This window comes from Triturus cristatus, chromosome 4_2, assembly GCF_964204655.1.
Source record: "Triturus cristatus chromosome 4_2, aTriCri1.1, whole genome shotgun sequence".
NCBI lineage: Eukaryota > Metazoa > Chordata > Amphibia > Caudata > Salamandridae > Triturus > Triturus cristatus.
In genome coordinates, this window is record NC_140586.1 from 662159228 (window position 1) to 662185595 (window position 26368).

Genomic DNA, 26368 nt, shown 5'->3' on the forward strand with positions numbered 1-26368 from the left:
GAAGGAACCACACAGACTTTTCCTTCATCATCCATCCTTGATCGGTTTGGATCCCTCCTAATTCAGTCCATTTCTTTATTTCGTCTGGTGTAGCATGTGTCTGTATGTCAATTACGTCAAGAGTAGGATCTTTAACCGTCATACAATGTGTTGGCGTCGGGACTATTGTCTTTGTCATGTCGGATGTTTGAGTTTGAGCAGTCTGTTTAGCTGTTCTATCAGCTAAATCATTGCCTTGAGAAATGATATCTGTAACTTTCGTATGAGCTTTACATTTCATAATTGATATTGCAGTGGGTAGATGTATTGCATCTAATAAAGCATGAATGAGGGGTCCGTGCTGAATGTGGGCACCGTGAGAAGTTAAATAACCTCTCTCTCGCCACAGCACGCCGAAGTCATGTACGACTCCGAATGCATAACGTGAATCAGTGTATATGTTGACTTTTTTATTTGTGGCTTGAATACAGGCTTGTGTCAGAGCGACGAGCTCTGCTGCTTGAGCGGACAAGGTATTTATGCAATTTGTTTCAATGATTTCAGTGTCTGTTGTGACTGCGTAAGCGGCCACTAGTTCTCCTGTACCTTTTCTCATACATGAACCATCTACATACAACGTCAGGTCTGAGTCTGATAATGGGACATTGTGTGAGTACTGACAAGGCAGTACCTTCGCGTTCTGTAATAAAGAGTGTAAACTGTTTACTGTAACATGGTGTTGCTAAAACAGGTGCTTGACATAAAGCTTTCTTTAAGCTTTCAAAAGCTTGTGTATGTTCCTGAGTCCAAGGGAGAACAGTCGATGTGGCTGCCTCCTGTGTTGTCAACTGAATGAGTGGTTTTGCTAGAAATGCATACTGAGGGATCCACTGCCTACAATATGAAGTGAGGCCTATGAAAGCCCGTACCTCCTTTTGTGTCTTGGGTATTGGCATGTTAGCTATTAACTGAATGCGGTCGGGTGTAAGCTGCCTTCCCTCCTTGGACAGCGAGTGTCCAAGATAAACAACTCGCTGGACACAGAATTGCAGCTTAGAAGGGGACACCTTGTGCCCCTTTTCGGCTAGAAATTGTAAAACTGTCAGTGATGCTTTCTCACATTCGGGTTCGCTTCTAGCGGTGATCAGCAGATCATCGACATATTGAAGCAAGGCAGTGTTAACTGGCATGTGGATACTGTCGAGTTCTCGTTTCAGTGCTTGGCTATAGATGCTGGGGCTTTCTGTAAATCCTTGAGGTGCGCGTGAGAATTTGAAGCTACGTCCATTTAAACTAAATCCGAACAAATATTGGCTTTCCGGATCTATTGGGACGCTGAAAAAGGCATTTTTGAGATCAATTACAGTAAAGAATGTTGCTTCGGAATCAATAGCTGTCAGTAATGATGAGATATCGGGGACCACAGGGAATTGTGGCACAATACACTTGTTTAATTCGCGCAGATCAATAACCAATCGATATACTGGCGGGGCCTTCGGATCTGTTCGTTTGAGAATCGGAATTATCGGTGAATTACATACATTGGAGTCTGTTTCTACAACCACTCCTTGGGCAATGAGCTCGTCAATGATTTGTAGTAAAGCCACTACAGCATCTGGTGGTAACTTGTATTGTCGCATTCGTGGTAGTACCACTCCTGCCTTTAGTGTAACTCGATATGGTGTAATATTCATGCAACCAACATCAGTAGGGCCTTGTGCCCATAGATGTGTAGGTAAAGTCTGCAATCGGGGATCCATGTCTCTAGACACATAATGACCTTTAAAATCACGTAAAAACAATCTTACTCCTTCCGGAGAACAACATATTATAGCTCCTAGAGCTTTCAATGTCTTTATTCCTAACAGGTTTTCTGGACATGATTTAGTAAGCAATAAATCTGTAGTTCGGGTCAAAGGTCCTATCGTAAGTGGAAGAGGTTGTGACACTTCATTAACAATAGGTTTTCCTGAAAAACCAAGGGAAATATTCTGTGAGCCTGAGAGGGGTGCCCCTGGAACTTCACTACGTTTTATAGTTGTTCGACTTGCCCCTGTATCGAGTAAAAATTTTCTGTCTTGGCCTAATAATTCACTATGTACATAAGGTCCTTCTTGATCTACAGGGATCTCGATAAGGGGTAAGTCAACTTCCCTCTCTAGGCTGGTTCATGCATATCGTTGATAATCAGGATAGTCATACTGTGCGGTCTGGTACAGTTGTCGTGTCGTGGTTTGCGTGGCAGCAACAGGCAGCGCTGGTGCAGCTGGCACAAACTGTATAGTCTGTTGTGGAGCTGGCATGGACTGTGCATGCTGCAAGGCTCCTTGTTCATTCTGATCCTGTCTAAGTGGCCGTGGTCTTTCTTTTGTAATACCCGTGGCGATATTACGCTTCAGGACTGGACAATCGTGTACATGATGACCTAGTTGTTTATAATAGTTGCATGTCCCTTTTACAGGTCCTGCTAAATCGCCAGAATGTGTCGTACCCTTTTTATGTCCTTCAGCTGGAACTGTCTGGGAGACTAGCATTTTCATTTTCGTGTCTTTCATGCGTCTTTGTTCATGATCTTGTTCCTCTCTAATTCTATTGTGATGATACTGTAACATTTGTAACATTTGTGATGGAGTGTTACCTTGCCAGGTACTCTCGAATTTTAATACTCTATTCTTCACTTGGGGCAAGGAATTTTCAACTAATTTTGTCACAAACAGATGTGGGTATGATTCGCTACTTGCTTTTATGCCACTATTTATACCGAAACATTTTTCAAATCGTGCATAGAAATCACTAGTGTCTTCATCTTGCTTTTGTTTACAGGCTGAAATTGCACCCCAGTCTTCCTTTTTCGTGGTTAATAAACGTGGCAGTACCTGTACTAGTAAACCTGGTAGTGCTTTAGTTTTGTCCCCAAGCCCCGAACCTGGACCTCGGGCCTTTTCTTCATTTTCTAATGCTGTCCAATCTATCTTTTGGTCTCCCACCTCCCACTCTTTTTCCTTGAGTTTTTCATAAATGCCAGCAGGCATTAATACCTTTAATATTGTCATAATGTCGGGATAGGTATACTCTCCCATGAGTAACATGTCTTTAATTTCTCGGTGGAAACCCGCTGGGTCTTTGTCATGACTGGGTACCACTTTCTTCATTTCTAACAATTCTATTTTCGATATGGGTGTATATACAAATACACGTTTAAACTCATTGTCCTCGCCTTTTATTGGGTGTACTTCTCGTAAGGAATTCTGTCTGTCCATGTAATACGTGGTTCTTTCCTTAATGGGCAGTGAGACATGTCCTGGACATACAAAAAGAATGTACTGCTTTCTTGATTCTAGTATTTCTTTAATTAGCTTAGTACCTGAACCTCTCCATTTATTCGTGAGTAATTCAGTCAATATATCAGGTAAGGGACCAGGATCTGAATGTTGGCTTTTATATAGTATAAGAAGTTGTTGAATCATATAAATCCCAGCTAAACGCTGTTCATCTGGGGTGAGATTCAAAAATGTGTGTGCTACTGTATTATCACCATACATTCCGGGACTGTCAACCCAATGGACAGCTGACCTGGCTAATTCTTGTTCATCAATAGAATCGAGAAAATGATAACCCCTTCGTTCTCGCAGTAATTTGTCAGCGGCTTGGAATGAAGGCTCGTTAGACCTTATATTTATTATTGGTGTTTGAAAATTCCTGTTATTTTCTAGACATATCGGACGTATCGGATCAGTAAGACATCTAGTACTATTACAAGATCTTCCTCTACCTACATAGGCTATAGTTTCTGACTGTCCTGTGGGCAGTCCTGATGCTTCTTCCTCGCTTTGTTCGAACTGGTCTACCGCTAATCTTTCTTCGTGTAGGCGTTCTATTTCTTTACGGATCTTTCGGCACATGGCTATTATACAGTTTTGCTTATCATGTCTCCCTTCTGATATATTCTGGCTCCATCTGGTAAGAATTTGCATTGCTTCCGGGTCTACCCCCGGTCGGTCTTGATTTCTGATCACACAATTTATGAGGAAACGTAACAGTTCCCCCTGTATTTCCACTTTCTGGTATTCCATAGCTCTGTTAATACATTCAGAATCTCGCCCTGTTTGGACAAAATGGTATATATTATCTAGATGCGCAGTCATTCCTGGTAACTTCCCTAAATACACCGCGGCTCGTCTGATACGTAATGATGCTAGGGTCATTTCGTCCTCTTTTCCGGGCACAGGGTCATATCTACAATCTATAAGAAGTTCCTTAAGCGTACGGGCATTTATGAGTTTGGGGGTACGTGAATGTGCTGACTCTTGAAAAGTAAGTTTATTTATTCTAGGTGGCGTAGAAAAGATATTGGTAGCACCTCCGGTAGCCCCGTCTGGGGTATCGGGTGTGAAAGGATTCGTTGAACGTGATACAGCAACTATAGGTGTGGATACAGCTATAGAAGTAGCTGTAGGAACAGATGCAGAAACAGATGTGCTTGCCGGAACTTGTGTCAGAACTTGTTGCTGTAGGGATACGGGTACTGGATCTTGGCGTTGAACCTCCCTGGCAGGCGGTCTATGTGGGGCGGGATTAGCATACTCGGGAGCTGCGTCATCTAAATATGAGGAAAGAAAAACATCTTCTGCGGTTCTAGGATGCCCCTTAGGATGTACCTTTATTGGAAATAATGGGGTTGGCAAGTCTTTTGGTATCCCTGGAGTAGCCTTAGGTAATCCTTCGGCCAGAAGGGGATACATACCATTCATAAGGGCATTTCTTTGTCTGTCTACTTGTTCTGATTTCACTCGTGCACCTTCTTCAATTAATAGATTTTCTCGGACTTCATTTGAATTCTCTTTACTCTTCTCTTCCTGTCTACGTGCTTTTTCTGTACGTCTATACGATTCTTTACGCCATAATTCAATGGCGTCTTTCTGTGATTGTCTAGCTTTCTTTTTCCATAATTCTTCCTCTACTTTCACGATGCACTCTGCATCCCAGGTCCCAGCCGCGGGCCACCTCTGATTTTCTGGTAATTCCTTAGTGTAGTCTACCCATAAATCAAGAAATAATATAGCGTCTAAGCCATGTTTATGATACATGAAGTGCCCTGGAGTGTCCCTAGGAGGAATAGGAACGGCTTCTTCGAGTACCCCTTTTCTTGTTGTGATCTATCTTAATTTCGAAAAGAGCGGCATATTGAAAACTGATCTGATACTTGATTTTGAACAAACTTAATACATTCAACACAATAATGAACAGTCATTCACACCACAATATGCAGAACGTTATTAAAACATTTAACATTTAACATTTAACTGAGCAACGATGATGATGACGATCTAAGAAAAACTTAATCACTAAACATAATACTCGACTTGAACTGAATTATTCTGAATTTATATACTTGATATACTGCTAAACAGTACAGATACACTGCTGAAACAGTGCAGACCGGATTTGTGTACCCAAACCCGTCTGGACCGGCACAACTTATGTGCACGCCAGAACGCCTCCCCAGTAATGGTACTCACCGGGTAGCTCGGAACGGAAGGCCTCGGAAACTGAACTGAACTTGAACCGGACTGGACTCGACTCGAACACTTCGGACACTGGACTCGACTTGGGACTTCGGAAAACTGGTGGGCCTCTGTATACCTCGGATCTTGCTCTCTCAGCTAGGCTCTGGTCGGGATACTTCGCACTTCTCACCGCCTCGTCTGGGTGTTGATCGCAGCCTCAGTCGCCCCCGCTTGACCGGAGGGAGATACAGGAAATCCTGCTGGTACGCGTTGTTGTCCGTCCAGCTGTGGCAGGAGACCGGGCCTGCAACGCACCGCCGGCGCGTGAGATGAGAAAGTGTCCCTATTCGGGCGCCATTCATGTGGTAAATAATTTAATTACCGGGACTTAATTTGATACAGAAACATAATAAAATAGCTCAGTAAATAAGAGGCAGAATCCGTGGTATTAGAGGTTCGGAATGGGCTTTATTCCAGTGGTCGATTATAATCGGTTGCTCCAGGTTCCATCACCACGAAGGTTCAGGAAGTGAAGTACATACATTATTAACAATCAATTACTTTTATACAATAGGCATTACAGTGAGGCGAATACAAGAGGCGTAACAATTGATAGTGGTGATAATATATTCGTACGTAGCAAAAATAGGCGTAACTGGGAGTGATTTAAAGAACGTCATCAGATGTGATGTCATAAGAGGGTGGTTACATGAAAGAATTTCGCAATGTCAGCAGAAATACTTGGCAGATATGCGCGCGCAGCAGCATGACGTGTAATTGACGTGCAACTAGGGGGTGAAGGGGACTTGACATTTAGCTCTACATGTGGCGACAGAAGTCTGGAGGGTCAAGTCAACCTAATCCCAAATCATATCTAACATCCTATGTTTAAAGAACTAAGTTATCCAAAAGAGAGGTCTCTTCGAGTAGAATCTTATTCTATACTGACTATACTGACTGTTAGTGCGTGTACAAGCGTCTAAGTGTCTATACTAGATGCGAGGGCGGAATTTTCCATAGTAATAGGGCTATGAATTACTTGCATGAAGACAGAGAAACCGGGCCTTTGCTCGGTAGCTGGCAGAATGTTTACTTAAACTACTAGACAGGAATGCATAGGGCAGGGATCGGAGCAGATAACTTCGAAGGTGGAATACAGTTTTTGGCAGGCAGCAGGCTGATGTCAGGCTTCGTGAGCCGCGCAGAGAATGAGACAAAGTTCATGGTCACAGATGCAGGCTCAGACTGGAGCTTTCAGAGGCAGAAGGCAAGAAGAGTTTGATGACAGAATCAGGGCCTACTTGCCTGGACTGTAAAATGGCATAAGTGAACCATATAAAGCCGGTGGCCTTTCATACTTAGGAATGGAATATCCGGCCTATTCATGGCGGATCTGACAGAGGACATGTTAACGGTGGACGCACATGTATTTGCGTCTTCATAACTGGAACTGGAGGGAACATACATGTACTTGTAACATGCACATAGAATCGTTGGGGTCCAAGATAGGGGACATAACTGACCAGAAAAATCCATATTTCCACAACATGGAGGATTACCGTACTCGATGGAAGGTCACGGGACTTTCGAGAAGCGCTGCGGAGCTCCTCATTCCCCGGGCCTAGGCTGACGGCACTGTAAAGCGATACCGATCGGCCTGGTCTCGGTGGATGGGTTGGTGTCTCCAACAGAGTCTGGATCCCGTGGGGGCAGACTTTGTCCACATCCTGAATTTCCTGGCCCATTTAGCTTCTGAGGGACTGGCATACAGGACAATCATCACCTTCCTGTCGACAATCTCGGCACGACACGCCGCTGTGGCGGATTACCCGTTGGGAGACAAACCATTGGTAAAGAAGCTGCTACACGGTATTCACCTTTACCTTCCACCGTAACCGAGATATTCAGTCCTATGGGATGTCAACATGGTCTTGCATCTGCTATCGAAAGGCCTAGCAATAAATATTTGTCGCACAAGCAACTATCTGCCAAACTGGCCATGTTGCTGTGCTTGGTGTCCTGCAGACGCGTCTCGGATGTCAAGGCCCTTGATATTTCCGGAAGATCGTTCACCCCGGACGGAGTCACCTTCCACGTGTCTTGTCGTACCAAATGCCAGTCGCTGGTAATTTCATACCCAGCCTTTCCAGGAGTTCCCAAACTCTGTGTGGTAAGATGTATCAAGGCCTATGAAGCCATGACAACGGATGTACGCCCACATGGCGAACGGCAACTTCTCATTGCTTTGTCATTGCAGTCTCATCCCCAACCTTTGCAAGATGGGGGTCGCTGGGTGATGCTTGAAGCTGGCATCAATACGAAGGACTTCGGTGCGCACTCTGCAAGAGGTGCCATGGCATCCAAAGCTTTCGTGCTAGGAGCTCGCTTGGAGGACATGCTGGATGCGGCAGACTCTACCTTCAAGAGGTTTTAATTTAAACCAGTCTCCTCCATTGAGGCCCTAGAGGTGGATAAGCTTTGAATTATCCTAATCCTCGCCTCCGTGTCCTGACATAGAATGAAAAATTTCCTAGCTTTCGTAATGGAAAGTTTCAATTCTATTAAGAACACGGAGGCAAGGATTAGCCCACCCTCAGGACGAACCTGGACCCACCTGGGTTGTGAGACATACATCAAATGTAAGTAAAGTGTTTTTCTGATTTCCATAATACTGTGCAAGATAGCCTCATCACACGCAAGATATTATGACTCCTTTTCTGCCCATAGATGCAAAGTCCTTGAAGCAGGATTAAGGAACTTCCGCAGTCGGCTTGGTCGCAGGAAGAAAGAGGAAGCACAGCAGGAGTCATCAACAGTTATTGTGCCAGGAGTTGCCTGATTGGATAAGAGACTGTAACACGAACTTCATGTTTTTTTTTCAAGTTTCATGGTAAATTAAGTTTTTGTTTCTGTTGGTTATTGGTTTTAAGTGGCTGCTGTTAAAATTAAAGAAGAAAGAATAGCCTAATCCACGCCTCTGTGCTTTAATTGAATTGAAACTTTCCGTTATGAAAGCTAGAAAAAGTTTTCATTCTTTCGTTTTTCATTCTAGTTAATGCAACAAGTGCTGTGTATCTCTAGACACGTGTTTCAGGATAGTTCTCCTTCTTCAGTAGAGAGCAGCACATCGTTTTTGGGGTGCTGGAAATGCTGTCCAAAGTCTTCTCAGGTCTCTGTACCACTCACAGGGCGTAGGTGCATCAGCCAGAGCTTGTCAGCTCATTAGCTCAAGGGAGCCTTTTCAAACGGAAGGGGGTTTGGAGCACACTGCCTCACATCACAGCAGTCAGCTCACCCCAATGCAGATAAATGCAGTGCATGATAACACTTACTTCACTAGTAGTCTTTAATTTTTCATTTCCAGCACCCCCAAAACGATGTGTTGCTATGTACTGAAGTACAACTATCCTGAAACACAGGTCTAGAAATACACAGCACTGGCTCCCTTGAGCTACTGAGCTGATGAGCTTGTGTTGATTCACCTACGCACAGTGAATAGTACATGAGAATAATTTGAGGAGTATTTTCAGCACCCCAAAACGACTTGTTGCTCTCTTATGATGAAGGAATGAATCCAGAAACACATGTCTAGAGTTACACAGCACAGGCTACGCCAACAGGGGTGAAAAATTAAAGACTGCTGCTGAAGTAAGTGTTTTCATGCACTGCATTTACCATGATGTATTCGGGAAAATTGAGTGCTGGGATGTTGAGGCAGTGTGCTCCAACCTTCCTTCTGTTTGAAAAGGCTCCCTTGAGCTAATGAGCTGACGAGCTTGTGTTGATGCACCTGCGCCCAGTGAGTAGTAGAGAGACCAGAGAAGACTTTGAGCAGCATTTCCAGCACCCACAAAATGACTTGTTGCTCTCTACTGATGAGGGAATGAAGCCAGAAACCCGTGTCTATAGTTACACAGCATAGGCTGCACCAACAAGGTTGAAAAATTAAAGACTATTGCTGGAGTAAGTGTTATCTGCATGTACCATGATGCATTGGGGCAAATTGAATGCTGGAATGTGAGGCAGTGTGCTCCCAACCTCTTTCCATTGTATAATTTGTCTTGCAGAGTTACAGTAGAAAAGTGATTTGCAACCCCAGAATTAACATTCTGCTTCCAGACATGGTTATACTTAACATTTACGTTCCTCTTAGACACCTGGCATGTCAGACCCATTGCCTTAATCTTCAATAAAAACATGAACTCCTCCAGCTCAACTCTGTCTTCCCCCTCTGGCATTCGTTTATCTTAAAGGATGAAAGGCACACCACTGACTGCCATCCTGGCCTGTTACAAGATTGTTAAATGAGGGGTCGCAGATGTGCTCTTCTCCTCCGTTAGGAAATGAAATTGCTAGGTGCAGATACGTTGGTCAATTCTAGCTCTAGGAGCACCAAATTCTAATAATATTTGCAAAGTATTCATTTGCAACATGAAAAGGCTCAACTAAGCTCATCAAAATAAGTTGTAGGAGGAGTTGACCAGAAAAAAAGTGGTTAAAAAAACATTCCATCAATGTGTTCAAAACAAGGGGTTCAAGCAATAAATAAAACCACGGTACAAAATAATGCCATCATATACTTGCAACGCACGCATAAAATATCATTTTGAGCTATTGGATTCAGTGACTAAGTAACAGTAGACCAGTTGTTATTAAATCCATAAAAACAATAAATTGTCGGGTGTAATTATCACCAGTTTTTTTAATAATAATATTTCATAATGATTATCAAGACTAACCAATAAAACTGACCTCACCTCATACCTCATCAAGATTAAAAAGTACTGCTATTATGTACTTGTTTCAAATACCAAGCCAAATTGTAGATTTCTTTTCTTTTTTTTATTGAGGTTTTTGGCATCGGTAAACATATTACAGGACAAAAAGAAAACATTACCGCAATGTACACAGTATTGCTGTCAAAACAATGGATTTACCAGTCTCTTTGTTCTAATCATTGTCCATTGTTTAGAATAGTACACACATTACGAAATGCATACACCACAAATTTCATTTCAAACGGTAAGTCATGGGATTTTACAGTTTATCTTGATCTGCAAGGCCTTGCGCATAATTCCAATATTCATACTACAGAGCACTCTGAGCTGTACCTGGTGTACCTATAAGCCGCCTGCATCAGCAGCGTGAAGCCAGCTTGTGAATGGGGCCCATATGTCCTTAGGGAGGGTTCGAGAAGGTAAAGCCTCCCAATAACAGGACAGTTGATCCCTACAATATGCTATGTCTTTCACCCATGCCTTTGTGGTTGGGGGTGGTATTGCTCCCCAGTGCAAGGCCACTTGTCTCTTGGCCAGCAGTAGCATAAGTGCCATGAGTTGTCTCACAGAGGTCGGGATATTGTGTACGTATCCCAGCAGTACCACCAGGGGAGCTCTCAGCAATGTTTGCTGGGTTATATCCTCTATAGGATTAAGTATTTCGGTCCAGATTATAGCTATGGGTCAGCACTCCCAAGCTAAATGTAGGAACATTGCCTGAGGGTTCCCACACCGCCAGCAGCCTATATCGGGCCGTAATCCCATGTGGTGTAATTGCGTCGGGGTGCGGCAGATGCGATGTATATATTTAAAATGAAATAGACTGAGTCGATAGTTAGGAGACAGCTGTTCTAATTGGCTGCAGCAGAAGATCCACTGCTTGTCTGTGATTTCCTCTCCGATATCAGCCTCCCAGTCACTACGCAATTGGGGGGACAATGATCGGGGACTCTCGTTGGGTAATGGTATTGTTGTAATGAAGATTCTCTGAGGCGGGTAAAATTCAAGCGTCTTTATTCTGTCATCCACTCTCCGCAACTGACAGCCTGTTGAACATTCCAAGGTGAACTCTGAAGGACCGTTCCAAGAGGGAGGAAAGGAAGCTACCACTAGGGAAAGAAAAGGGAAGACACCTCAGGGAAGGTAACAGGGGAAAAGAGGAGAGAGATTACAACACATCTCCCTCCGTAGGGAAAAGGAAAACCAGGGGAAAAGGACGAGGTGAGCGGGTACCATGAACCTGTGAAGTAACAAAGCTTATATGTATCAGTAACATGGAAACCCCCAGGGTCTGGAAAGCGGAGATCGCCAGCAGAGAAAGGGGAAAAACCGCCTGTTACATTTTAAGGAACACATCATATCTACATCCATACCATATGTACCAGCTATATCAGTGAGATTTTAGTCCAAAGATTTGGCATACTAGAGGGGTCATCGTGGGATAGTCAGACAGATTACAAATTCTGTGCAGGCAACTAAGAAGATGGGGAACCCCTCCCTCATACCAACGACAAAGAAAGAAAGAAGGCAGAGGGAAAAATACGACCCGAGCAGGAGAGACGTGCCAAGGACAACCCCCATCACACACACCGGCCAGGCAGGCCAGAAGGAAAGACGAATAAGTCAAAACGCAAAGTATACACCAGCCTACCTACAGACGAACACAAGGAGAAGGGAATAACAGATCACCTCATGACAGGGAAAGAAAAGAAAAAAAGGGCGAACGAGGTAAGGCTGGAGACACAGGACGACATCAAGCAATGTAACTTCCGATCTCACGGATGAATACAAAGTATGACAACACAAGGAAAACTAAACAAGGAGGAAGCGGCGAAGAGGCAAAGTATGTACAACCAGCAAACTATTGCTTCCCCCCATTTTCAATAAACAATCCCAATGCAATGTGAGATTGACATGCATTCTACAAAATCCAACTTGCAACCTGTAAGAAGACAATATCAGTCATGTGGACTCGAACACCTGACCCTCCTCTACTCCTATGAGCGAGGTGAGGAAAACTTTGAACGGGACTGTAACCCAAAAGACGCCCTAAGTAGGGAGCCCAAGTAAATGTACCTTGTTTGAAGTTCATAAATTTGTGCCCAGTATAGGGGTGGCAAGGTAACAGTAGGTGGGAACGTAACCCCTAACCCGTGCCCTAATTTGGGAGTACCAACCGTACTTTACCTATGACGGCAATGGTATGTAGGCAAAAAGGGGCATGAACCCATCCCCATCCTATGTAAGGGTATAAGAAAGTGTACTGTGGTACACATGTAAAACAAGCAAAAACCATGGAGGTGTGTACCCAAAAGTCCACAAGCGTACGGTGAACCCCAAAATGTCCAGAGTGAGTGCAAGGGAGGTGGCCAAACCCATTGCCCTCCCTGTGTAGGGGAAAGCATATAAAGTGTAAATAAGCACGCCATAAGAAACCTGAAATGAGCCCCCATGAATGAGTGCTATTCCAAGAACATAAGATGTGGCCCCAGAAGGCATGATGCTTGAACCCATTGGCACCTCCAACCCTAGATATGTACCCACAAGGAGAAGAAGGCCAGTTACTTATAAGTCTTAATGTTGAACACCCAGCGAAAACCTGCGTGCGCCCCCTATTGGAAAGTTCCACGGATCTCTCACCACATGCGGTGGTCTAGAGCTGCTGAAATTAGTGTACTTTACAGAAATGCCACCATGCTCTGGTCTAGAGCTGCTGAAAGTAGTGTACTTTACAGAAATCCCACCATGCTCTAAAGATCGAATGATACCAAAATCGGACAGTCTTAGCCGAACGCACTGTCCACCTTATAGGTCCTGATAGTATCACCGCCTGCTTCCTTTACACTGGAGAAGCTTGCTGTCATTACTGTTTACAAACTTAAAAAGAACATGGAGTCACGTAAGGAACGTCGTGCCGGATGGCTATAGGTGCACTAATGCACCAAAATGTCCACTTGTACGAAATACGTCACCGGTGGTGCTAGTGACGCGCTGGAACTCGGTTGGAGTGGCGTTCGACCTCGAGCTTCCATCGGAGGTAAATTTTCCGCGCGAAGATTTCCACAAGAAATGACAGTTATTACCTGCTACAGTGCCAGCAGTGCACAACACGTTGTGAAGTGAACTCCAGATCACATAGATTGATCGTAGGAACAGTAAAGAATCTCCATGCTGAGCGGTAGCGGTGTGAACCGTCGCCCAAAAACACAGCGCAGGCACATATTACACAGCCAAATTCGAAGCGATGACAAGTGGAGGGTCAGCAGCAGTAACATTGATGCAGCCAAGCAACCTTTGCGCTGTTCCACCTCGTAAAGAAATAGTGGGAAGAACCAAACGTAATTCTCCACCCGTGTAGTACAGTCACTTTGTGAAGGTCGTAATGACAGGATCATTAGTAGAAGGCATAACTTCCCCATAACACAGTGTATATGTGTACAAGGTCACACAGCGTAGCCAGCAGCATTATTCCATTACTTGCCACAATGCAGTTGTAATCAAAGGGGTATAGGTGTGTGAGAGGGTGCACCAGCGTGGTTGAGAAGAGTGAACTGCTTGAAATTAGATGTTTCATCACAGTCAAATCAGCGTAAGGTCAGTCACAGAACCCTCCGGTGACAGGAACACTTTCTGTAAGCGTGACACATAACTCACCAACACAGCTCCCTCAGCATAACGCAAGCATGGAATAAGATGCCTGTAAATTTCCCATGCCAAGTTAAACGTCCGTCACATATTTGCCCAGAGAGACTGGCATGCTCAACCCAATTGTAGAATGTATATTTCTGGCAATAAGTAGATTGGATGTAACTCAGAGGTGGAGTTGCGCGTGGAAACACCCAAACTCGAGTTACCTCAGCATTGTAGATAACATCCAACTCAGTAAGAAGCAGCAGCTGTGGGGAACCACAGATGCTAAGCAGTAAGTAAGCAGCAAACATTGTTGTAGAAAGGAAATATTAGCGCCGGGTCATATGGTGCAGAAACTTGACGGGAAGAATATGTTTCCAACGAAGATGATAATCAGAAGAACATGGAGCTAATAGGTGAATCACTGGAATAAATCGTAAGATTCAAAGTCCAAAATGGGCAGCGTTTATTTGCGCTAGGTCATCCAGCGTAGGCAGGAAAATGATTCCAGTACATGCCACCTGTAGAGGTAGAATCACTGTCGTGGAGAGTGCCACCGAGTGCATCAGCCTGACAGCGGTGATTGTATTTCCATTAAAGAGGAAGTGGAAAAACACAAAGTGTAGTTGTCTCACCTTAGTCCAAAAGTATAAAGCAGATGAGCACCACATGCCTGAGCTAGGGCTAGCTGATGGTGAGGCCTTGGGTGGGGTTGTAAGGCATGGTGCTTCATCCTACCTGTGTAGACTTCTTTTCCTCACATTTGATGGTAGTTTCTTGAAAGAGACATGTTCTGCTGAAGAAATCCACACTGGGAAACTCAACTTGCGCGGGCTCAAGGAATGCACACCATCCACAGACCCCACCGAGAAGGTCCACTCATGTGCGCAGGACCACCACTTCCTCCCGCCGACTTCTGAGAGAGAGCGGCACATTCCTGCTAAAGCTCACTGAGGAACGGACGCTGGGATACGCAGAAACCAAAACAAGCAGAAACTGCACCAGGAAGAATAAACAGGTAACACACTGCAGTTTCCCTTGGCGAAAGCCACACACGACCTGCAACACTCAGCACAGTTCATAATGAAGAAGAAAACAGAGAAGAGCGGCACTAAGGCAGCACCTCACAGCGGAGCGAGTAGAATCCACGGTGGTCTAGGCATAAACTCAGGAGACTGTTACGCCTTAGTCAAAGACTCCTGAAAGCCCCCACTCTGCGTCCTCCAGGCACTGAACCGAGGAATATTAAATCCGAAATGTAGAAAGAAAAGAGCACTGAAAGGGGAAATGACATGAATGGCCCCCTTCGCCAGCAGTCAAGGAACTTTGGAAAGCCCCAACTCTGCGTCCTCACAGGCACTGAACCGAGGAATACATGAATGGCCCCCTTCGCCAGCAGTCAAGGAACTTTGGAAAGCCCCAACTCTGCGTCCTCACAGGCACTGAATCGAGGAATAATAAGTCCGAAATGTAGAAAGTAGAGAGCACTGAAAGGGGAGATGACAGGAATGGCCCCCTTCGCCAACTTGTCGCCAGTGTTGTAATGAAGATTCTCTGAGGCGGGTAAAATCCCATCCTCGTCGCCAGTGTTGTAATGAAGATTCTCTGAGGCGGGTAAAATTCAAGCGTCTTTATTCTGTCATCCACTCTCCGCAACTGACAGCCTGTTGAACATTGCAAGGTGAACTCTGAAGGACCGTTCCAAGAGGGAGGAAAGGCGGGGGAGGAAAGGAAGCTACCACTAGGGAAAGAAAAGGGAAGGTAACAGGACTCTCGTTGGGTAATGGTGTATATATACACGAGTCACCAGCTTACGGGCAGACGTTACTGTGAGTATGTGTTCCACCGCTAGCAATGGTGATGGGGCAGTGGGGAATGTGGTGTACCTGGCGCGGCATAAAGCTCGTAGCGGATAGTATAATAGTGTATCTAATGCGGGGTGTTGTGGTGAGCTGCACATTTGTTGGAGTGTTAGGAATTGACCTTCTGGGTACAGGTCGCTGCCGGTGACAATTTAATGTAGTTGTGCCCTAGCCTGTGCGTTTCTCTCCACCAAGGGGGGGGATCAGTGGGTTATTTGCCAGTGGCATGGCAGGTGCATATAAAATGCTTAATTTTGCATGTTTGCGACGACCTTGCCAAGCCCAAATTGTAGATTTCTTAACCATATTTTACTGATGTAAATGGCACATGAACGATTTAATATGAAACATCTACCAACAGAGAAATCTTTTGGCTTACCTGTTCCTTTAGCTGTCGAATGGATTGCTGAACCGTGAGTATCTGGTTGAACAAGGGGCTTCTAAGTGTGTCACGTAAAATATTAAATTTTTCATTCTGAGAAGTGTCACCTTTCTCCCTCAATTTTTTCTGCAGACGGTCTGTGATCTGTAGTACCTGCTGAGTATCCATTGCAGAAAAGCCTATGAGGTAGACAGAATCTGTTAATTAAGCTTCTCAAAACATGTAAACTATTTCTGATCTAAAATCCTCAAATAAAAAAATTGGAAAAACGATTACCTATCAGAGGATTTTCAGGCATGCTGCTCTTTTGCAATATAACGCCTCCTGGAATAACCTAGAGAAGATAGAAATTAGAAATGTAATTACTTAATATCTTGAACATTCCAGTATTCAGAAAACGTGCAACACTTAACAATCTAAAAGCTATCATTAGTATAGGTTTCAGCACATCAAAAATGCAATAACATGCCATGTACTTCAATTAATTAATTTTGTTGTGTAGGCAGTTGACATTAATCAGCAAAACATAAATGAACTAGTTCCCTAGTCAGTAAGAGTAGTAGTAGTCTAGTCATAATAGAGCCATGCTCTGGAAAGTACATTTAATGATTTAGGTGTTCACCCAGATTTTTTGTTTTGTTTTTTTGAACTGGGTATGAATTCCCTACAAAAAACGACTGAAAAAGATTTTGCAACTATCTATCATCCTTTGGCTTGTTCAAGTTAGATCAAGGTCCTTCTCGGATGTAGTATTACCAGAAACTCTGAAAGCCAATAGCATGAATGTATTTTGTTCAACTATCTAACTTGTAGGAAATCCTCTTCCCAAGACAGAGGGTACAGGTCTCCCAATCAAAGTGAAATCTTGATTTGATAATGGCTGTCACAAGTATTCAGTTTTATCACAGTCTCTATAACATCATTAGAATGCCAAAAATGCCACAGTGCGACCTAGCTTGTAGGTAACAAAATGTGTCCACAACCCACGAGGATTGTGGCAGCTACTGTTAGTGCTTTGGAGGCCATATTTACATCTATAACCCTTTGTATGACCACATGAAAACAGGTCTACCTTTGGATTAGGCATGTCAACTCACTGGCTAAGACCCATCAGCCAACAATTGCTGTTCTAACCTAAGTGAAGATTAACCACCTGAAGTAGCAAACACATTTTTCTGTACCCCAAGGATATATTCCTCACTTACAATAGTTTGCGGAAGGAAATCAACCAGACAACATTTTGAGCATTTTAGCAGTCCTCATGTGTCCACAGCAAGCAACTCACCCAACACCTATCGATCTGTAAGTGGTTAAGATACTTGCTTTGTGGTACCCCCACATCTCAGTTTATGGTTTGCCTGATCATAGATAGGGAACAGTTTATCTCAGACTTCAATGAATCTGCTTGTGGTGGTGGCATACCAATACGTGGCGTTTTGAGTGTCCTAAGAGGAGAAGATAACATGGCCTTGCTCTTGAAATTAACTTTTTAGGGTAGCAAGTCCTGAAGATGGTATTTGACCAATTACCTCTTTCAAGGGGCCAAAAAACACGCTTCTTCTCTACTGAACAAACAGAAGAGTTTACAGAATAGCTTGACATCGATGCGTCCGACACCTTACCCCTTTGGTGTCAAGTGCATAGATTGTGAGATGATCAAAGTTTTCATCTTGAGTACCTCAACATCAAGCACACCCTTACATCCTACGTTGATACTTTTGACATCAAGTGTCTCAAACTCAACTGCAGGCATCTGGAATGGTATGAAAAAGGATCCTTCTTTTTCTTACTGATCTCAAAAACAGAGGGTGATCTTGGACACAAATAGGGTGGTGGCATTAGCTGCCCTAGGCTTCTCTTCAGTGGAGAATCCTCCTGTCCATACCGAGAACTTTAATATCTGACTTTATCTAGCCAAAAGAAAGTCCATCATAAAAAGTACATTTAGGGTGGTTTAGCAAAAATAAGGGGGGGAAAGTACTACCTTTGACAAAATATTGCAAAATGTAATACTGTACTTTAATGCACCAAATGAATTAAGATGAAATATCCAAATGTTTAGGTATCCAGTCACTGAGAGGTGAAAAAACAAACAGCTTTACCCCTCATACAGCTATGCCTTCATGGAAAGCAGGAATCAACCTGGAACTCTACAGGCACATGTTTTTTCCTTTGTGCAACAGAAAATGACTTCTGTCTTTACATTCATTTTCTATCTTATGTTACAAAATAAGACTCAGCATTGTACATTAAACTGCAAATATTTTTTGTTTGTGTAATATCCTTTAAATTTGGTAATCTTTATAAAAATATGGCCTGAAGGTTGTATGTTAAAAACAAAGTTAAACCATTCCGGGACCCAATGAGTGGCAGTGAGGTATTCGGTGTTATGGATAGCAATAAGCAACCCATAAAGGAGTAGCTATCCTGTTGTTCTGTAAGGCGGTTTGGCATCTCCTTTGCATGTTTTGATCTAAGAAGTAGGGATCTTGGCTGCGGCCGAGTTTTGCATAAAAGTTAAGATTGACTTCAAACTGCTGTATTCTTCTTTTTGTGCATGCTTTGCTCGACTGAATGAAGGGTCTCTCTAGATGAGTGTCACTCTGTAGCTCAGCAGGCCTTACTGGCTACACAGAAGGCTTAACATAGCCAACAAGCCACACCACTACCAAAGCAAATAAGCTGCGGGGGACCAGGCAATGCTGAGTCAAAAAATGTCAACAGAGGAGCGAGGTGAGGTTTAACAACCCTAGGAAAGCAGGAAGAAAGTCTCTTGCTGGTGAATATTGGGATATACTTGGAGCAACAGGACAGTTCTTGAGATCCTAGCTCTCTGCTGTCACCTTGCCACATCAGACGCCTACCACATTGGCCGGCCTGAGATCACCTTTTGACACCGAGCTTGACTGAGGTCATAAGACCACTAATTTGGATTGCTCTTGGTGACAGTGTATCATCTTTAAAGCCAACATATGTGAGTTATAATAATAATAATATTTATAAAGCGCCTGGTTACACTAGGCTAGTGTGTCCCCGCGCTGCGGTACCAACTACACTCGGCATCAAACGAGGGGAGCTAAGAATCAGCACATAGCAAGGGGGGGTCTACACAGAAGGGAAGAGGTATGTTTTCAATCTTTTCCGAAAGGTAATCTCAGAGCCCTCCAGCCGCTGCTGTGCTGCCAAGTGGCGGATGGAGCGGCCACCCATCCTTGCTCTCTTGATGGTAGGGACAAACACCTGCCCCGTCCCGCTAGATCTTAGTTGCCGGGTCGGTGAGTAGGGGGTTAATAAGTCATGCAGGTAGGAAGGGCCCTTCCTTTGTATGATCCGATGGCTAACGCACGGAGCCTTGAACCGAACTCTCTCCCTAATTGGAAGCCAATGTAGGGAGGCTAAGGCCCTCTTAGTAGAGGCTCTGTTAGGAAGCATTAGAACCAGTCGTGCTGCTGCGTTCTGGATACACTGGAGTCTCTGCATACATTTAGCAGTTGCACCCAGGTACAGTATGTTCCCATAATCCAGACGCGATGTCACCAGAGCATGCACCATAGTTTTCCTGGCTGCAGTAGACATCACATCTAAGGTTTTCCGCAGACCACGTAGGACTCCAAAACAGGCACCTGCTACCCGCCTGGTATGGTGCTCAAAGGAGAGCTTGGTGTTGAACCATACCCCAAGGTTCTTAGCCTGTTCACAAGGCGTGGGGGTGGGACCAAAAGTCTGGGGCCACCATGCCGATGACCACACTGATGGAGCTTTCCCTATCACAAGCACCTCAGTCTTGTTGCCATTCAATTTCAGGCAATTATTTGCCATCCAAGAAGCCAGTTCTTGCAGGCAGGACACAAAATTGAAGGCTGCCTTATCCTGTGCCTGTGTAAGGGAAATCACCAGTTGAGTATCATCGGCATAGGACACAACATTGATTCCGAATTTATCCGTGATCTTCGCTAAGGGGGTGACATAAAGATTAAACAGGGTCGGACTCAGGGTAGACCCCTGAGGCACCCCCTGCTTCAGCTTGATGTCTTTAGAGTAGTGTGATACCTGCACCACTTGAAAGCTGCACTCAGACAGGAAGGATTCCATCCAATTCAAGGCACTACCTGCCACACCTCCTTTCCTAAGACATTGCCACAGGGTATGGTGGGCAACAGTGTCGAAGGCGGCACTTAAGTCTAATAAGATTAAGGCCGCCGTCTGAGCACCTTAGGGGAGGTAGGATCCCTGGGTGAGCCCGACTTAATGCTGACGGCTATCTTATTGATAATCTCCAGGGAGGGGGGGGGGGGCGGGGGAGGAGGGGTCACGATAAATTTATCGAGGCGTTCAGTCTCCAATATGTCGACAGGTTCCACCGCAACCCCGTAACCATCGCGTGTAGAGTCAGGAAAGGAGAAGTAGATCTTCTCCACCTTCTCCGCCAAAAACTCAGCTACTCGATTGCATGATTACTCTGAACCTGCAATAGGTGCTGCAGTTTTCGCTATGGAGGATATCCCTTTATAGACCCTGAACAAATATTTAGCTGAGTTCTCAGCAGTATCGATCCTTTCCTTATAATAGGTTGCCCTGGCCTTTCTAATGGGCGCCTGATAGCTCTTTAGGCTAATTTTATATTCGCTCTTCACCTGGACTGAAAATTCTTTCCTCCACTGCCTTTCTAGGCGTTTGCATGATGATTTGGCAGTTCTTAACTCATCGCCATACCAGGGAGCTGATTTTTGTCTTCTTCCTGACATTTTTAATGACCAGGGTGCAGTGCTATCTAATGCATCCGTGATGCGCCTCTCCAAGGCTTCACAAGCAGAATCAGCGTCCAAGCCGCCCGGTAACCCTCTCTAAAGAGGGCCCTGTTAAAATTACCCCTGAGAAAAACCAGCCCACTTCCTATGTTTTATTTTGGTCTTAATTTTCTCCTGTTCTTTCGGCAAGGGCAACCTTGCCGTAAAAGTAATCAGGAAACGATCGGACCATAGAACCGGGAGCGGGGACTCCACTTCTAAGGTACCCCAGTTGGCAAAAGTAGGGTTGAGTAAGTGGCCCAGCTGATGTGTGGGGAGTTCTGATTTTAATGTTAATTGTAAGGCTGCCAATTCCTGACGGATCTGTTGAGCCCCAGAGTTAAGTGCGTCATCAAAGTGCAAATTTAAATCACCCAGCACTAATAACTTCTCATATTGTAGTGCTGGTTGTATGAGGCACTCAATCAGACTAGGTGAGAACCGTGTAGAGGGTCCAGGAGGTCTTTAGACCAGAAGCCCCTTAATGATGTAATTGGTGGCTGTCCTAATCGTAAAAAGACCTACCTCGCTATCAACTGTCAACTAGCTCGAGAGAGCACTGGATAGTGTGTTTATAAATGATCGCAATCCTCCCTCCTCTGCCAGAGAGTCTATCCACTCTAGTGATCCCATAGCCACTAGGGAGTGCCTCAAGGATTTCTGGCGCGGAGTCCTCATCCAACCAAGTCTCTGTGAGGAACAGCACATCTGCCTGACCATCTACCAGATGGTCGCAGATCTCCACTCTGTTTCGTCAGTGACCTACAGTTAATTAAAGAAAAACTAAGTGATGGGCCTACCTCCTCATCCTCCAGCCTAGCATTCGCCGTAAACGAGCAATGTCTACATTTCCACCTCTTGCTCTCTGCCATTATGCTAGGTCTACACTGCTCACCCGTAGGGGAACAGAGCGTGTGTAGCTGTTGGGAGCTATAGTAAAATCCGAAACCACCAGGGGTTCTGGCCTCGGGCCCCGGTCGGCCGCAGACGGGCGCAGACGGGCTTGCCAGCGGTGTGCCCGCTGCGCGGCCGCTGAGACATGTGGCTTTTGAAGGAATACTTTCCCGGCAGCTAGACCGCTGACCGTGCCGAGCGGAAGTGCCTGGCTCTACCTTCTCCGCCCTCCGCGCAACGGTACTAGTTACTGCGTTGGACCGAGGCAGGAAGGACCAGCAATCGAGCCCAGGCCTCCGCAATCAGGTAGGAACCACAAGCACCCCTAGTGCTCCCCAAAAACGTTATGGCATGAATTTCTTTTAGTTTGTTCTTTCCCTTTCAGTTTAATTTGATTTTAAAATTCCAGAAGATTGGATTCTTTCTATTGGAAAATGCCGATTTCGCATTTCTTGTATTTTTCTCATTTCTGTTCTTGGCCATTCATGGAGGTTAACAATGGACTCCTTCTCCCTGACTCCACCTGCTTCCGTCAGCTTCTTAAAGCGAATCCGATGTGGCGGAATGGATAATAGTATCACCAAAGTAAGCCCATCTGCCAGTGATACATTCGGGAAGATGACACAAACTGTGGTTCATTACATTTGGGATGGGTCCAGAATCCCTGTTCATTTCTGCTACATACACATTCTGCTCTGCATTTGTCTTCAAAATGAAGCATGTAACTATTGTTTGGAGACAATTTGTTTTTGAAAATATATTGTATTTGAAGGCTATGTTTCCGAAGTAAACTGTCTTCTGCTTCAAATAGATATGTTGTGGTTGCAGGGTGTCTGGGAAGTTTATTAGCCCCAGCTCCATATTCTAGCACACCATTAAAGTGCAACATTTCATAAATTTTGACAAATATCCTCTCATTTATCCCTTTTGACCTTCAGAAAACAGTTGCTACTTTCCAGGTTAGATTATTGAAATGCAAAGGATTGGTATAGCAATCCTGAACATACGCAGAGGCTTAAATATGACTTTAATAAAAAATAAAAAAAACTAGTTATAAAACAACAAAATTGAAAGGCTACTTCGTGGGGCTTGGTATTTGCACTTTCGAAAAGGTGTGACAAGCGGTTTGTAAGAAAGAGAATCGTCTTCCCTAGGTCCCTCAGTTTATTACATTTGCTGACATTCTTTTGCCTGATAAACAGCAATCGTAGCACGTGCTCTGAAGAATAATTAGCTAATCCCAAATGGCATATCTTGCATTTAGGTAAGGCCTCAGTACAGCTGGACAGGAAACATTGCTAGCAACATAAAAAGTCAAATGTCACTTGAATGTGGTTTTGCATCATCATTCAAACCAGTGACTTTGAAAACATGCTTTAGGCTTCCATGGTGGCCCTGGACTGCAGTAGGATCAAGCTGCAGCAAACATATCACAATAAACCATTTTAACATACGCAAATGTTTTCGTAGAACGTTATCCAAGACACCAATAAAATGTACCTTTGAGCCAACAAGGCCAAGGCATGCGTTTAAAATTGAGATATACTATGTATGTAAACAGTACTGTCTCTGCCATCTTCATATTTAAAATTGCTATTTACTGCAAATGAAGATGCAGCCTCACCATTGGTGCAAGTCTGTTTAAAGTATGAAATCCAGCCTGCCTTGGTGTAAGTAACACCTAAATAAACTCCAGCCATAACAATGTTCTTATTGTTGACCTTAGAATTTCTATATATCATTGTGATAATGGTTATGAAAGTGGGCCGTTCCTGCCAGAGCTTTGGCAGCTCCTTAATGTAGGCCTGGAAGATTTTCCCTCCTTACAGGTACCTGGATTACATTAGACTGACCTCAGATCGGTATTCTCTGGGAGAACATAAGGTCTTTGGGAGCAAGCTTTAAGGTTCATGGCATGAAGTCAATCACAGGCCCATCCAATACACTCATCAAGGGGATGTGAGCGGAGGGGAAAGCAGGTTCTACTAAGAATGTAGAGGAAGCTTAGAAAATGTCCTGCTCATACTAAAATAGAGTTATAGTGTGGGCTTGCCTTTGATATAGGCCTGGCTGCAACCCTTTAGGCTGCTCATACTTCGGTCAGGTTAGAAGGTATGGGAGCAATAAAGGCAGGTGTCCAATGGTATGCAGAGGAAGGTACCTCGTTTTCATAGACCATTCTATGTGCAAGCTGAAAGAACTCCTGCAATGGCAGTAGTGTTTTACACTCTTCGAATTCCCCTGGATAGTGCTTAATGGGATTGTTTTGCAATATGTTAGAAGAATTGTTGAAACTTTAAGGTGGGAGGGGCAAGAATGAAAGCTCTATTTGGATAGGCTTTTTCATTGGAATCGGAACATCACTGAACTTGGAAAGGGCACAAAGGAGAGAAAGGATGCTTGCTGTCTGAGAAATTACTGAGAATGCTTTACTTTTTTCCTGACTCTAGAAGTGTGTCTAAAAAGAAAAATAGAGTCACAAAGGTTGGATCCTGTGGTTCACAGAGATATGTTGGCTATTGGAGCTATGGCTGGATTCCTTGGGGGAAGAGATCCTGAAATTTAAAGATCTCTTATAGAAACATATGCTTGATCCAAATGTTTAAATATCTATTAGCCAGTTTGAGTCAGTAAGTGGGGCTGAAGGTACTGATTACAGCAGCAGATTACATTCCAAACCCGCTGGCAGTCCTGCAGATTGCTGGCACTGTCTGGACTGAGGCCTCACAAGTGAAGAGAAGATACTACATGACAGCATCCAGACATGGAACTACATTTCCCAGCAGGCCATGAACTACCATATAGTCTAAAGAGACATCAGCTATCCTGGATACCTGGGTAAAATGCATCTTTGCTCATCAATCATTAAACGTTACTTCAGCCAGGACCATGCTGATTCGATTTTAGAGTTTCTTTATAAAGAACCATTTGCGTTCCTTTGGATTTGTATAGAATGAAATTGGGAATATAGAAAAACATTTCTGAACATTCGGTTGTTGGTGAAAACAAACTTTGAACTGTTTTTAAATATTTATATGGACCTTCCTTAAACTCGCTAAAAATGATGGTTTCATTTTACTAAGAGGTATCCAGTCAGAACAAACGTATTCTTTAGCCTGAACTTTGTTCCTTACAGTGCATATAATTGTCACAGCTTGGTTATTAAAGTTCTAATTTGTATGCACAATTGCTGAACTAGGCAACAGCAGAATATTAGTGCTGTTCATTATCTTGCAGTGATACCAAAGTCAAGTAGAAACTATAATTCATCTTCCACTAAAGCGTGCATTATGGCAAAGCTTGAGGTAGTTGTTCAAGTCATATGGAGAAGTGTTAGTGAACATATATTTAAGATACTCATTCTCTGTGTGCTTAGTTTTCAGGAATTACATTTTCCACAAAGTACAAAGAATTGGTTCCAAAGAGGTATTGCTAAGATATATCAATTCACTATTTCAATTAAGTGAAGGATCTTTTTGCAAGTTACTAAAGATGTCATGTTGCCTTTCGTTATTCACTACATCCTGCAGACCTCATTGACCAACAGAAGAGATGAGCAGGAGTGGCTGAGTTCCATTTTCCTTTTTTATTCCATTATGGGCCTCAAGAAATCCATGCGCCTACTCATGATGGCCGGCCAGGGGTCAAAAGTCAGTTTAGGTCTTTGTACAATTAACTTTGGAGTCAGAGAAAAAAACTGGATTTTGCTCAGTGAACTGTATGAAAATCAAATCGTGCTGTACAAAGAGTATGAAATGAAAGGGTATAGGATGTCAAGTTTTTTTCTAACACATTTAAATATCTAATAAGTTGTGGTGAAGGCAGCGATTTAGATGCATACATTGCTATGTTAGCATAAGCGCGTTAGATGTTAGAAAGCCATCTTGCCACTTTTGCTGCTTTTGCACACGACACTGCAGAGACATGTTATTATTTGAAAACTGCTTGCTTGCCTTTTCTTGACATGAGAACTGTCTGTTGTTCACATCCCTAGACGTGCACTGCGACCTTGGTCTGAACATTGTGTGCAAAACACTCTGAGCCGCCAGACAATGTATGTTTTTTGAGTTCAGGTTGATTGGCCCACTCTCTAGCCATAATATGCACACAGCTGCAAATACCTGAATGTCGAGAGCCTTTAATATTACAGTTTGCATGCGTTAGAAACACATTCTGGTGAAGAACATTTCCAGGCGCAGAGCAAAGCTGATCCTATGATGCGATTCACCTAAGATGATCTTTACGGTATGGGGTTCCCCATTCAAGCCTAGAGACCTTCTATTAGTATAATAACACTAGCCTACTAGCTAAGGGAAGGTGGCTGTAATCCACTGTCATTTGTAATATGATTTCTCCCTTTATTTTATATGGTATTGTAACAATGCTGATGGTTTTAATTATAATCATTATTTTTCTGCTTATGCTAGCCAAAGTACTGCATCTTAGGACACGTAGTTTATAAAATAAACCTTTTAAACGTTACCGTGTCTCTGATTACTCTTGTTGTGGACTGATATGAGAATAATAGCGAACATGTATTTCTTATTCC

At 43.8% G+C, this 26368-nt stretch overlaps 1 protein-coding gene across 12 annotated transcripts in view; it reads right to left on the bottom strand.

Annotated features, from left to right (window-relative positions):
* Positions 1–26368, bottom strand: part of PATJ (PATJ crumbs cell polarity complex component) — a 1359209-nt gene that overhangs the window by 1310159 nt on the left and 22682 nt on the right. For all 12 annotated transcript variants that reach the window (XM_085602445.1, XM_085602441.1, XM_085602446.1 and 9 more), the window contains exons 2-3: positions 16415–16472; positions 16136–16317 (exon numbers count right to left, since the gene is read on the bottom strand). In XM_085602445.1, the coding sequence (XP_085458571.1) occupies positions 16136–16317; positions 16415–16436 (204 nt within the window). In that variant the 5' untranslated portion in view covers positions 16437–16472. The remainder of the gene's footprint in view (positions 1–16135; positions 16318–16414; positions 16473–26368) is intronic.